At 36.9% G+C, this 14,562-nt stretch overlaps 1 protein-coding gene and 1 pseudogene across 1 annotated transcript; both read right to left on the bottom strand.

Annotated features, from left to right (window-relative positions):
- Positions 1-2,047: 2,047 nt before the first annotated feature.
- On the bottom strand, positions 2,048-3,012 carry LOC122997395 (annotated as a pseudogene).
- Positions 3,013-4,223: 1,211 nt separating this feature from the next.
- On the bottom strand, positions 4,224-5,743 carry LOC122996652. Its single transcript, XM_044372251.1, has one exon. The coding sequence runs from the start codon at positions 5,572-5,574 to the stop codon at positions 4,852-4,854; it is 723 nt and encodes a 240-aa protein (XP_044228186.1). The 5' UTR covers positions 5,575-5,743; the 3' UTR covers positions 4,224-4,851.
- Positions 5,744-14,562: the final 8,819 nt, after the last annotated feature.

The following is a 14,562-nucleotide window of genomic DNA, read 5'->3' as shown; positions in this document are numbered from 1 at the left end:
AGGTTTGCCTTTAGTTTTCAAAACCCTGCACCTACCACAGTGGCCAAGATGCCAACAACAAGCAGAAACAGATCCACAGGCAACCCAACTCCAGAACTGGCTGAAACCTTTTCTCTGAAGAAAGGGTTGGGTTTGGGGTCACTTTCTTTCCCACTGATTGGGTTCTTCATACGGCAGGAGAACGTTTTAACTCTTTGTGTTTTCTCATCGTTGGCGATGCTCCTGTCCTTCTCCCCATCCTTCCACTCTCCTCCTCCCATCTTCCAGCTGTAGGTGACAAGTTCAGCCTCCCCTGTGTTTCCATAACAAGTCAGGGTGCATTGTTTCGATGCAGCAGCACATGCCGGTGGTCTCACCAACACAACAGGCTGTGACACTGCCTTGATCAGTTTTGCAGCATAGCGCTCAGCCTGGGGTTTGTTGTTGATTTCCACTGAATACACCCCACTGTCAGGTGCACTCATCTTTATGATCTCTAAACTTCCAGTGGTTGTGTTCAGGGTTGTTCGGTGATCATTCTGCCGCCAGATTTTTGTTGTGTTTCCACTGGATGCTGGTGATCTCTCCAGAGAGAGGAGGCCTCAACAGCAGCGTATTGCCTTCCCCGAAAAACTTATCTTTGGCCAAAACAGAGTTCAGCACTGCTGACAGAAAAAACACCCCGTCAGTTTCTCCATGTCCACAGATCAACACAGAACAGGAAGAATGTCTGATTTTATATCTGCACAACGTCTTCTTCACAGTTTCTTCCATATTCTGGTATGCATTCGGTTTCCTTTTAGAATTATAATAAATAATAAATTCATTATCAGAAAATCTTTCTGACACTTTTAACATTCAAAGAACACCATACACCTCGAGATATAAATGTGTGACTGAATAAACAACGTTTTCATGCAACTAAAGCAGCTGTCACACATGCAGACACCACTGTGCTATAACACATTATAGATCACATAAATCAAATATTAAACATTAAATTAAAGTCTGTCAGTCACACTTAAAACCCCCACTTCCTGGAGCCTGCAGTATGAAGCCATGTTAGAGTGTTATCAGCTATCTGTGGTTTAACTCGTGTTTACCGGTATCATGACGTTCTTTAAAGTGAGACCATTTTTAAAAACAATTATATTTGAATTTATAAAATACCCGAGGGGAACCTTTAGCTGAATTAATTGAACTTGCTGTGAGTATTCTAATAATATGTATTTACTCCTGTAAAAAAAGTAAAAACCATTGATGTCATAACTAATTATACTTTCAGAAAAGCATTATATTAAAATATCCATCTTTTAGTGCAACATGCGAATGTATTTTCAGATAAATTTTGACAGACAGTACACTAAAAAGTGAGGTGAGGATGGTTATGAAAATATTGCTATAAATAATATTTATTTATCAGTTAAATTGATACAAAGTTGAGTAAACAGCAAAAAGTAAATCAATATTTGCTGAGAGCAGCTCTGTTTCAGCTTTAGTTCTTCATGACTCTGGCTGGATGTTTGGGCTCGTTGTCATGCTGCAGATAATCAGATACAAAAAATCTAAAAAGATTTTTTAGACTTCTATATTACCTGCTGTGTTCAGCCACTATCTGTCTTCTTTGTGTGAGGCATGTGAGTCGTCTGCTTTAGAGAGCGCCTGCATTAAAGCTGAATTATTCAAGTAGTCAGTGAAGTAAAACAGTGAACAGTGTCTTCTGTATGGATGTATAGGCATTGGTACACACAAGACAACATGATGGCGTATATAAAACATCACAGGAAACATTTGATTTATTTTCTAATGTCAAAAATAAAGAAAGAAAAAATAACATAATAATGATGGAAATATGGAAAACTGATATGAAATGTGATGAAGAAGACGTATAAAGTAGCAGAAAATATACATACAGATATACAATGCTGTTCTAAAAAGCAAGAAAAAAGAGAGAAAGTTTTCATGTTTAACTGCTAAACACAACACATTGCCTCTCTGTGACTGGAGTACTGACATGCTTTAATCTTCAACAGGAAACCAAAGTGATCAGGTACTTCAAGCTGCATTATCATAATCATCATCATCATCATCACTTTTTTTGATTAGACAAGTTCAGATCTGTTTCCTGACAAATTCTCATTTCCGCCACACCAAGTACACAAGAGAGACAAGGCAGCCAAAGCAAATTGATATACCACGCTCTTGAATAACGAGAGGGAAATAGCTCCATAAAGACAGCCTCTAAAACTTTCATCCAGAGTCTGCAGGCTCTTCTCTGAAGAAAGGTTTGCCTTTAGTTTTCAAAACCCTGCACCTACCACAGTGGCCAAGATGCCAACAACAAGCAGAAACAGATCCACAGGCAACCCAACTCCAGAACTGGCTGAAACCTTTTCTCTGAAGAAAGGGTTGGGTTTGGGGTGACTTTCTTTCCCACTGATTGGGTTCTTCATACGGCAGGAGAACGTTTTAACTCTTTGTGTTTTCTCATCGTTGGCGATGCTCCTGTCCTTCTCCCCATCCTTCCACTCTCCTCCTCCCATCTTCCAGCTGTAGGTGACAAGTTCAGCCTCCCCTGTGTTTCCATAACAAGTCAGGGTGCATTGTTTCGATGCAGCAGCACATGCCGGTGGTCTCACCAACACAACAGGCTGTGACACTGCCTTGATCAGTTTTGCAGCATAGCGCTCAGCCTGGGGTTTGTTGTTGATTTCCACTGAATACACCCCACTGTCAGGTGCACTCATCTTTATGATCTCTAAACTTCCAGTGGTTGTGTTCAGGGTTGTTCGGTGATCATTCTGCCGCCAGATTTTTGTTGTGTTTCCACTGGATGCTGGTGATCTCTCCAGAGAGAGGAGGCCTCAACAGCAGCGTATTGCCTTCCCCGAAAAACTTATCTTTGGCCAAAACAGAGTTCAGCACTGCTGACAGAAAAAACACCCCGTCAGTTTCTCCATGTCCACAGATCAACACAGAACAGGAAGAATGTCTGATTTTATATCTGCACGTCTTCTTCACAGTTTCTTCCATATTCTGGTATGCATTCGGTTTCCTTTTAGAATCATAATAAATAATAAATTCATTATCAGAAAATCTTTCTGACACTTTTAACATTCAAAGAACACCATACACCTCAAGATATAAATGTGTGACTGAATAAACAACGTTTTCATGCAACTAAAGCAGCTGTCACACATGCAGACACCACTGTGCTATAACACATTATAGATCACATAAATCAAATATTAAACAGTCTGTCAGTCACACTTAAAACCCCCACTTCCTGGAGCCTGCAGTATGAAGCCATGTTAGAGTGTTATCAGCTATCTGTGGTTTAACTCGTGTTTACCGGTATCATGAAGTTCTTTAAAGTGAGACCATTTTTAAAAAGAATTATATTTGAATTTATAAAATACCCGAGGGGAACCTTTAGCTGAATTAATTGAACTTGCTGTGAGTATTCTAATAATATGTATTTACTCCTGTAAAAAAGTAAAAACCATTGATGTAATAACTAATTATACTTTCAGAAAAGCATTATATTAAAATATCCATCTTTTAGTGCAACATGCGAATGTATTTTCAGATAAATTTTGACAGACAGTATACTAAAAAGTGAGGTGAGGATGTTTATGAAAATATTGCTATATATAATTTTTATTTATCAGTTAACTTGATATGATGTTGAGTAAACAGCAAAAACCTAAAGTAAATCAATATTTGCTGAGAGCAGCTCTGTTTCAGCTTTAGTTCTTCATGACTCTGGCTGGATGTTTGGGCTCGTTGTCATGCTGCAGATAATCAGATACAAAAAATCTAAAAAGATTTTTTAGACTTCTATATTACCTGCTGTGTTCAGCCACTATCTGTCTTCTTTGTGTGAGGCATGTGAGTCGTCTGCTTTAGAGAGCGCCTGCATTAAAGCTGAATTATTCAAGTAGTCAGTGAAGTAAAACAGTGAACAGTGTCTTCTGTATGGATGTATAGGCATTGGTACACACGAGACAACATGATGGCATATAAAACATCACAGGAAACATTTGATTCATTTTCTAATGTCTAATATCCTGTCAGTTTCTTCAATATCAGCTATCGATTAAAGGCAAAAATGCCAAAAACATGTTTTAAAAAAAGAATAACTTTGTGGATGATGATAATCCAGACTGATCCAGATTAATATTTGTTTGAACACTGAACTCTGTCTGATGGTTGAAATAAACAAACAAAAAACACACAAATTATTATTCAAAGCAGAGTATTTTATTTTTATTCATTATTTTGCAAATAAGTATTTTATTAATATTAGAAATATTTTCCATTCTATGCCTGTTCTGACAATTTAAATGTAATATATAAAATATATCACAAACAAAAATAAATGCTTCAGAAAAACAAAAAACATCCAAACAAAATTTCCATTAGATTCATCATGAAAACAGTCATTTCTATGATCCTTTTATACTTTTCTTTTACAGGCTCACTTTGATCAATTGTGTCACAAATAAAGGAAGAAAATATTAACATAATAATGATGGAAATATGGAAAACTGATCTGAAATGTGATGAAGAAGAAGTATAAAGTAGCAGAAAATATACATACAGATATACAACGCTGTTCTAAAAAGCAATAAAAAAGAGAGAAATCTTGTTTTCATGTTTAACTGCTAAACACAACACATTGCCTCTCCCTGACTGGAGTACTGACATGCTTTAATCTTCAACAGGAAACCAAGGTGATCTTGTTTCCGCCAGACCAAGTACACAACAGCTACCAAGAGAGACAATACAGCCAAAGATCTCATGACAGCCCCTTAAACTTTCATCCAGAGTCTGCAGGCTCTTCTCTGAAGAAAGATTTGCCTTTAGTTTTCAAAACCCTGCACCTACCACAGTGGCCAAGATGCCAACAACAAGCAGAAACAGATCCACAGGCAACCCAACTCCAGAACTGGCTGAAACCTTTTCTTTGAAGAAAGGGTTGGGTTTGGGTTCACTTTCTTCCTCACTGATTGGGTTCTTCATCCGGCAGGAGAACATTTTAACTCTTTGTATTGTCTCATTGTTGGTGATGTTCCTGTCCTTCTCCCCATCCTTCCACTCTCCTCCTTCCATCTTCCAGCTGTAGGTGACAGGTTCAGCCTCCTTGGTTTTTCCATCACAGGTCAGGGTGCATTGTTTTGATGCATTGGTACATTCCGGTGGTTTCACCAATTCAACAGGCTGTGGCACTGCCTTGATCAGTGTTGCATTATAGCGCTCAGACTGGGGTTTGTCATTGATCATCACTGAATACTCCCCACTGTCAGCCCGACTCATGTTTATGATCTTCAAACTTCCAGTGGTTGTGTTCAGGGTTGTTCGACCTTTAAACGTACCATGGTTCTCAAAAGAATCATCTTCTTTCACCCATTTTGCTACCAGATTAAAATTGTTGTGCATCCACACGATGATGGTGATCTCTCCAGAGAAAGGAGGCCTCAACAGTAGTGTAACACTACCGCCTTCCTCGAAAAATGTATTTTTGGCTAAAACAGAGTTCAGCAACGCCAGCAGCAGCACTGCTGACAGAAAACACCCTGTCAGTTTCTCCATGTCCACAGATCAACACAGAACAGGAAGAATGTCTGATTTTATATTTGCACGTCTTCTTCACACTTCCTTCCGTATCATGGTTTCCTTTCCACATTATAATAAACAGGAAGTTCATCATCAGAAAATCTGTCTGACACTTTTAAACAAAATTAATATTTCTGCAAACTAAAAGCCAGTGCAACATCATGTCTCCACACAAGCAAGTCCTTTACTAATCCCTGTATCCCTGTATCCCTGTCTAACCTCTACATTTGACAGATGGAAAAGTTTTAGGCACTTTAGATGTTTAGATTCTTCTCCATAATGCAACATCATCAGGGAGGCACTTTGAAAACACACCATACACCTTGAGATATAAATGTGACTGAATAAACAAAGTTTTCATGCAACTATAGCAGCTGTCACACATGCAGACACCACTGTGCTATAACACATTATAGATCACATAAAACAAGTGTTTCACAGTCTGTCAGTCACATTCAAAACCTCTTCCTTCCTGGAGCCTGCATCATGAAGCCAAGTGAGAGGGTTACCAGCTATCTGTGGTTTAACTCATGTTTACTGGTATCATGAAGCTGTTTAAAGCAAGACCATTTTTAAAGACTTATATTCATAAAATACCTAAGAGGAACCTTTAACATAACTAATTTAACTTACTCTGATCTTGGATGCTGATCTTAACTTTCAGAAGCACATTTCCAGTATCTCTAAGACTGCTTTTTATCATCTTAGAAATACATCCAAAGTTAGATCTTTCCTGTCACAGCCTGATTCTGAAAAGTTGTTTCACGCATTCATTTCCAGTCGACTAGACTATTGTAATGGACTCTTTGCTGGACTGGCAAAGCAAACGCTTAATAAACTCAGCTTATTCAGAATGCTGCAGCCAGAGTATTAACCAAAACCAGAAGGTGTGGACACATCACTCCTGTTTTAATTTCTCTTCCCTGGCTCCCAGTAAATCAAATAATTGATTTTAAAATACTTCTTATTGTTTTTAAAGCAATGAACGGCCTAGCTCCCTCCTACGTTGTAGACATGCTCTCTGAATACACACCAGATAGACCCTTGAGATCATCAAATAAAGGTCTCCTCACCATACCTAGAATAAATACTAAATCAGCTCGTGGTGCCTTCAGTCATTATGGTCCTACTCTTTGGAATTCTCTACCACATGAACTCAGGTCTGTCTGTTTTTCACAAGCTTATAGTTAGGTTAATGGGTAAAACCTTATTTTTAGAAACAGTGTTATTATTGTTATTTCTTTTAACAATGATAATAATAATACCTTCATGCCTTACTCTCTTATTGTAATACCTTCTCTCCTTCTAATTTTTTTATGCTGTCTTATATGTTTTTATATGTCTTTATATATATAACATCTTCTTATTTTATGTTTTATCTTATTTGTTTTTTATATGTAATGTTAATGTAATCGATTGATTATGTATGATCTTTACTTGTTTTTAAGCACATTGAGTTTATGCCTGCCGCATGAAATGTGCTATATAAATAAATTTGACTCGACTTTGACTATTTATATTCAGCTTTTTTGCACACAAAGCTTTCTTTCTTATCTATGATAATTATGAATTATTGCTCATAACCAAACGCACTACTGCCCGTCCCAACATATCTTTCTTGTGTCTGTCGTCTGTCTACCTCCAAATAAGGCACTAACACCATGACAACATTCAGGATATTAAATAAAGCAGGGGATTGACTGTCTGGTTTCTCTGTAAAACTAAACAGGAGGAACCATCGAGTCAGTCGATAACGCCCCCTGGCCCCTGTTTGAAATGTCATAGTTCACAGACATTAAAGTGAACACAGTGACCAGCCCTTCAAGTGAATTAAAGGAACAGTTCACCATCTGGAGGTAGCAGTCCCATGAGGAGTGAGGTGTGGACAGTCTGTGTCTCAGGCTGTCTCGCTGCTCTGAGCTGCTCTGAGCTGCTCTGGTGATGAAGACGAGGCGGCTGGCTTCATTTGTGGTTTGATTTACATTTCTCATCTTCATACAAAAGAGCCTGAGGACAAAAAGAGAAATAAGAAAAGATCAATGAAAGAAATGACAAAGTGATGCAGAGTGCAAATCAAAGCTGTCATCTTTCTACTGTTGAAAATAAGAAAAATATAGAAAATCACCAGAATCATCCTTTAAATAAATCCCTACAACCATCCTAACTAGTCTGGTTTAACTCTACAGTTCAGTGTTGTCTTACAGTTGTGTGTTCGTCAGTTTAGTGTTGTGTCACCTTGCTCTCCAGCACTCGGCTGTAGGTCGGGCTGCTGAGCTCCTCCAGAGTTTCTGCTGCAGGTCTGTTGAGGGTTTCAGGCAGCAGGAGGCCCAGACAGCCTGCAGACAGACCGCTCAGACAGAACACACACACACACACACACACACACACACACACACACACACACACACACAGACACGTTAGATATTTCTGTATTGAGGATCCTCATTGACAAGATGCATTCCCAACCCCCCTAACCCTAAACTGAACATACCGTAAACCTGATTCTAACATTAAAAGGGACATATTCTGCTTTTTGTGGTTTTCTGTTATTTATATCCTGTTCTGATGTCAGATGTTAAACATGGTTTAAGTTCCAAAACTTGAGATGAACTTATGGAGAAATGCTGCCTGCTAGTCAAGTCAGGGCTTCAACTTGCTGTAATTGCTTAATTTACAGAGACAATTTATAGAGACATATTGAGAGCAATCATGTATTAACTAAATACACTTGTGCTTGAATAAGTCAGTGAGGTACACAGGTTCATGATGAACATGTAGATTATTCAATCATTTCAACAATAAAGAGTCACATAAACCCAAACAAAATATTTAAACTTCCTCTCTAGTTTTATGTACACTAATAAAATGTATTGATTATTGTAATACTAAAGTATCACCAATCAATAAAATACCAGCTTAATTTACTAGATAGAGGAAGTACTACAGTAACAGGTTTAATATTTATGAGCTGAAAAGGTCTCTGTAGATGTCACACCTGAACAAACAGCTGAATAAAAATTCTTTGTCACATTGATTCATCATGTTGAGCAGGTTTCAACATGATTCATCTCATAGTGTTTCCTCTTTCTAATGAACTGAATAGTGCCTAAAAGCATTCATGTGAAAACGCTGGTCAAAGTCTTTAAGGACACAAATTTCTGTTGTTGACTTAAATTCACTTTTTGGAACAGTTTTACTGTCTTATTTTGAAATATTTGTGACTGGATTATTTGTCTGTTTGCTACTTTATTGGTTTTTAGAACATCTTGTCAATTGTAAATTAGCCAGTCAGGTAACACTGGTACATTTACACAAATGTCGATTAATATGTATCCTTAAACTTTAAGGATACAATGAAAAAAATGTACCTTGGCTCCAAAAAGGTTGAAAAACACTGCCTTAAAGAACAGGTTCACAAAGCTGTCTTAAAACAACAGTCAGCAGCCGAAATTAACAGTGGAGCATGTGTTTCTTTGTTGTTCTTTGTTTTAATACACACTGAAAATATTGTCTTGTGACTCATTTAAAGTTCAAATGAAATCTCTATCTAAAACTATGTGGAAGCAGTAAATGTTCAAAAAGGTGTGGGTTCGCTCACTCTCTCAGTTCAAATATATGAGTATTTTTCCGTGTCCAGCTGCAGTTACTTATTGTCTCTACACACCTGACAGTACACATGTCAATCAAACTTTCAAAATAAAAGCACACCACACTTGTAAGAAATATCCCTCATTTTTAAAAAGCAAAATGATCTGATACCAACAGGCCAGAGTGCAAGGTCCCGACCAACACTGCTTGCAGCTTTAATTACTTTTTGTAATTGTGTCTCCTGTTCACATTTCACATGTCTATGAGTTGTTAACAGCTCCACCAAATAGTGATTTTTCCCTCTAAACTTCTCACATGCTTTCATTTCAATAAATGTTGTGACGCAATATTTCACCAAAAAATCAAAGAGTAGAGAAAAAAATCCAAAAACTGAAAACAGATTTGTGTATCAGAAACTTTGTTTTTCTTCTTTCCTCTCCCCTTAACTCATGATCTCTCAGATTTATCTGGTGACCCTTTGGAGGGGCCCGACCCCTAAGTTGGGAACCAGTGGACTAAACTAGCTAACTGTATATAAAGTAGTTGAAACTAGCTCCACCTCCAGCAGCTACAACAGTAACATGCTGCTCTAACGCTGATGCTTCAGTATTAATAATCTAATGATGTCATATATAATAATATATCAGTCAGAGGGACCAAACCACTATTTTTACTGCAATACTTTAACTACCTCAAGCTCATAATACTTATGTACTTTTACTGCAGTAGGATGTTAAGTGCAGGACTGGTAGTAGAGGAAGTATTCAGATTCTTTACTGAAGTATAAGTTGTTTTACATTGTAATACTATTTTACTGCAAGTTAAAGTCCTTACTCGAAGTAAACATGAAATAATCAAACTTTAATTTGTATAGCACCTTTCATACAGATTAGTGCAATTCAAAGTGCTTTACAGATGACTGACAATAAGACGGGGCTTAGTTAGTTTAATCTATGCATCATATTTTGGAGGCTCATTATATATGCTTTCAATGTACAGATGTAATCTGCAATGTAATTTAAGTTTAGTCAAACTTAAGTATATTTGTTATTATGTAGTATACAAATTAAGTATAAATACAGTATAAAGTAGCATTTAAGTGGAAGAAAAGTTTGTCAGAACTGATGCAGCTTAACTGCAATACATCAGTAAGCACTTGGTTACTTTCCACCAACAACATGTATTTCTGGATTCATAAAAACTTCTCCAATTGATCACCTTTAATTTTTTAAGGATTTTGTAGACTTCTATATCACCTGCTGTGTTCAGCCACTATCTGTTTTCTTTGTGTAAGGCGTGTGAGTCGTCTGCTTTAGAGAGCGCCTGCATTAAAGCTGAACTATTCAACTGGTCAGTGAGTAAAATATAACATCCATTCTTCTGTATGAATGTAAAGGCATTGGCACACACAAGACAACATGATGGCATACAAGATACCACAGGAAACATTTGATTCATTTTCTAATGTCTAATATCCTGTCAGTTTCTTCAATATCAACTATCAATTAAAAATGCAAAAATGCCCCCAAAACAGTATAACCTTGTTGATGATGATAATCCAGACTGATCCAGATTAATGTTTGTTTGAAAACTGAACTTCAGTCCAGAGTCTGAAGTCTGCAGGCTCTTCTCTGAAGAACACATTGGGTTTGGGGTCACTTTCTTCTACATTGATTGGGTTCTTCATCCAGCAGCAGAATCAATAGTACAAAACCAAAACCATTCTGTCTTGGTTAAAACACCAGATGACAATTTTTTGGATTGGCTGCTGTGTATCCACTAATGTTAGTAGAAAAGAAAAATAATTCTTTAATTCATTTCTAAAACAAGTTAGTGAGGGTTTCTGATTTTTCCATTGACATGAATGAATGTGATATTTACCCATAATTATGATGATATTGACCATATCAGATATTTGTTTGGAAACATTATCCTTGTATATTAAAATTTGGTGTGTCGAAAGGTGTGACATTTTCCATTTTAATAGGTAGTCAATTATTCAGGTTCTGTCAAAATTGTAATGTGACTGGACATGAATAGAAGAGTTGCAGAAACAACCTCAAATCCAAATCTTCTTCTTGGTGTTTCTGCTGCTGGATAATATTTATTAATAATTTTGAACTGTAATTCTTTTGCCTCTGGAGAAATTGGCCATTTAAAATATTTTGAATATTTGTCTGTGATTTTTAAATTATTGTCATTTATTCGGATATTTGTGTCTCTTGTATAATCATGAAAAAAGATTTGAGAATTTTCCTGATATTTTTGTTATTACACTTCCAATCACTGATATGCATTTGGAATTATCCAATTTATAAATCTGGTATGACTATCTGTTCATTTGAGTGGAAGAGTGTGTTTTGTATCAGTTGCACCAGGGGGAGTGGTATTGCTTTGCATATTCAGCTGAATTCCCTGTAAGAACATTGTAAATCAATTTTTTCTTTAAAGGTATTAAATTGAAAGAAGTAGCCCTGGTCATCCATCATGTCAGTGACAAAAAAATGTTTTTGTCATACTTATTTTGATTGAATAAGGTTTTCCTATTGATTGTAACTGTTCTGTTGTTCCGCAAGGTGGAGCCACGTGGAGTAAAATTATGGGTAAATATCTTCCAATAGTACAATATTTGTCCATTAAATTCTGACAACTTCAAAGGCAATTTTGCAATTTCAAAATCACATTTTAACAAAAATTCCAACCTTTCAATTTCTTTGAATCTGTTTCTGAGGATGTGAAACCATATTGACTCAGTCTGTGACATAAAGATTTTTATCCAATTTAACTTGAACACTACCATTGATTCAAAGTCAAGTGTATTTATTAAATTCTTTGACCACTTGTGAGTTTTTTAATATAGTGTGTTTTGTTGTATAATACCAAGTTGGCCCTTTTGATGCTTTGAGGAGCAACATACATAGAGTGGCATGATAAACCAATTCTTATATACCCTCAGATTTGGACAATAAGTTTCAACTAAAAATGGAAAGGTCTCTCAAAAACCAATGATTTAGGGATTTTTTCATATTCTGTTTTTCATGAATATTGTTTGTTTCCCTTTTATTGACATCTTTTATTAAGTTTATGCCTAAATATTTCACTTCAAGTTTAACAGGAATGGACATTATATGAAAACCTGTACAAGGAAGGAATGGTAGTAGTTTGAATTGTTCAGATTTAAACTTAAACCAGATGCCTCAGAGAAAATAGAAATTATGTTCAAAGCTTTTCCGATTACTGACTTGCCCTTTAAGGAAAAAAACATTAATTCATAATCAAAAATATTAATTCCTCTAAAGCCCAGGTGATTTACAGTCAGGTAAGCAAACAGCTGAGTGCATGAAATTAAGAATTTTGGTGATATGGGACAACCTTGTCTGATTCCACGAGAAACTTTTAGTCTAGGGGTCATTCCTGGATTGAGAGAAATATATGTTTATTCCATTTCTAGTGTTTAGATAAAAAAGGTGTGTTCTATAGAATAAAATGCCTTGAAAAAGTCAATAAATAGAATGAGACTTCCTGATTCTATGAGGGCTTGGTAGTCTAGCATATCCTGTATTAGTCTCACATCACGTTATGTATGTATGTGTCTACCTTTAATGAAGGCTGACTGAAATTCATCAACCAGTTTGACCATGACGTGTGTGTGTTTTTTCACCTTTCAGAAGTTGTTGTAGGAGGCCTCTGATACAGAAATTAAATGGTTTTCAGATTTTTTACATTTTGTGAGGAAGCCTGACCAGAGTGGCTGGTCACTTGGTAGGAGGCAGACACAGGAAACCTTGTTGAACGTGTAAAAACTGATTTATTCAGTCCAGTGTACCGAAAAAACTGAGCAAAAGGTGTCTCAAATTAAATGAACACAAGCAAATCAAAGTTAACCAGCTCAACTCAGGATAAAGCAAACTAAGGCATGATCACATGTACAAAGCTACACTGTCATCCTCCAATTTCTACTCTTTCCCTAACCTACATCTCTCCCCTTAAATAGGCCCTCCAATCTACCAGGCAGAACCACATTTATTGCAGGGGTGTCCTTTCCCTTATGCCACCTGGCATATAACAGTGCTACTTGTATCAGTCAACATTGTTTACACAAAACACATCCACAGCATTAAACCTCAACCTGAGCCAAACAAGTACAAATCATATCGATACTCAACCAAACATTTAACCAAACATAAATCCCCTCTATACTTGGTCTAACCCAGTAACATCACTGATGATGTCACCCAGCATATAAATACAGGAAGTAGTTGGGTGCCTCCTCCTTTTGTTTGTAGCGCACACGGTGGGTATGGTAAGTAAGAAAGAAAATGATTAACTTATGGAACACAGAATTGACCCAATAAACAATAACTAAACTTAATACTTGTCGGTGTTTTACTTTAACCAAAAATGTTGCTGGTATGTGAACTGTAACCAAACATAATGCAAACCAAACATGCATGCAAACGTGGGATAATATGTGTCTGCAAGTTACAGATTAATGCTGGACATATAGCTAAACAAACAATTAACAAGCATGGTTAAATAATTGGCTATATTGCATTGATGGTGAAAGTAGGGACAAATGGTGCGTTCTCACCCACTTTGTCACAAATTTATTACGTTTTAGGGAAATGTTGTAATATTGCAACATTGGGCCTAGTTGGGAGCAGAATTTATGTATTTGTACTCTTTGTACATTCTTTGAACAAATACACAGACCAACTAAGGGTTCATATGCAATCTTGCTTGCTTATTTAGCCCCATAACAGTATATGCCATAAATAATAATCACACAACAGTCATATTTTTTATGAATAGTCATTTGTGGGCAGCTGTGGCTCAGAGGGTAGAGCGGGTCGTCCACTAATAGGAGGATCGGAGGTTCGATTCCTGGTTCCTCCAGTCTGCATGACGATGTGTCCTTGGGCAAGATACTTGACCCCGAATTGTCAGTGTTAGAATGTAAGTGAATGATTATATTTCCTCTGATGGGCAGGTTGGGGCCTTGCATGGTAGCCCCTGTACCCATTCAGTGTATGAATGTGTGTGAATGAGTGAATGTGATTTGTGGTGTAAAAGCGCTTTGAGTGGTCGGAAGACTAGAAAGGCACTATACAAGTACAGTCCATTTATTAATATTTTTTAAAAAACAGGATAAAATTGTATTTACAAAACTGAATTTTGTCTTCATCACCCTGCATAGCGTATTGGTATATCCTTTATTGCAGCGTCCTCTCTTTGTCTTCGCTGGGAAATGTGCGATTTCTCAGCCAGCGATACCTTGTCACAGGGCATGGAGTGTTTGTATGATTTAGTCTCGGTTAACTCTAAGTGTGGGTCAGTGTCTGACTTAAAACACCTGTTTTTTTGTCTTTGCTGCAT

The sequence above is a fragment of the Thunnus albacares genome, chromosome 14, assembly GCF_914725855.1.
Source record: "Thunnus albacares chromosome 14, fThuAlb1.1, whole genome shotgun sequence".
In the NCBI taxonomy this organism is placed as follows: Eukaryota; Metazoa; Chordata; class Actinopteri; order Scombriformes; family Scombridae; genus Thunnus; species Thunnus albacares.
This window is presented reverse-complemented; position numbering and strand designations above follow the sequence as displayed.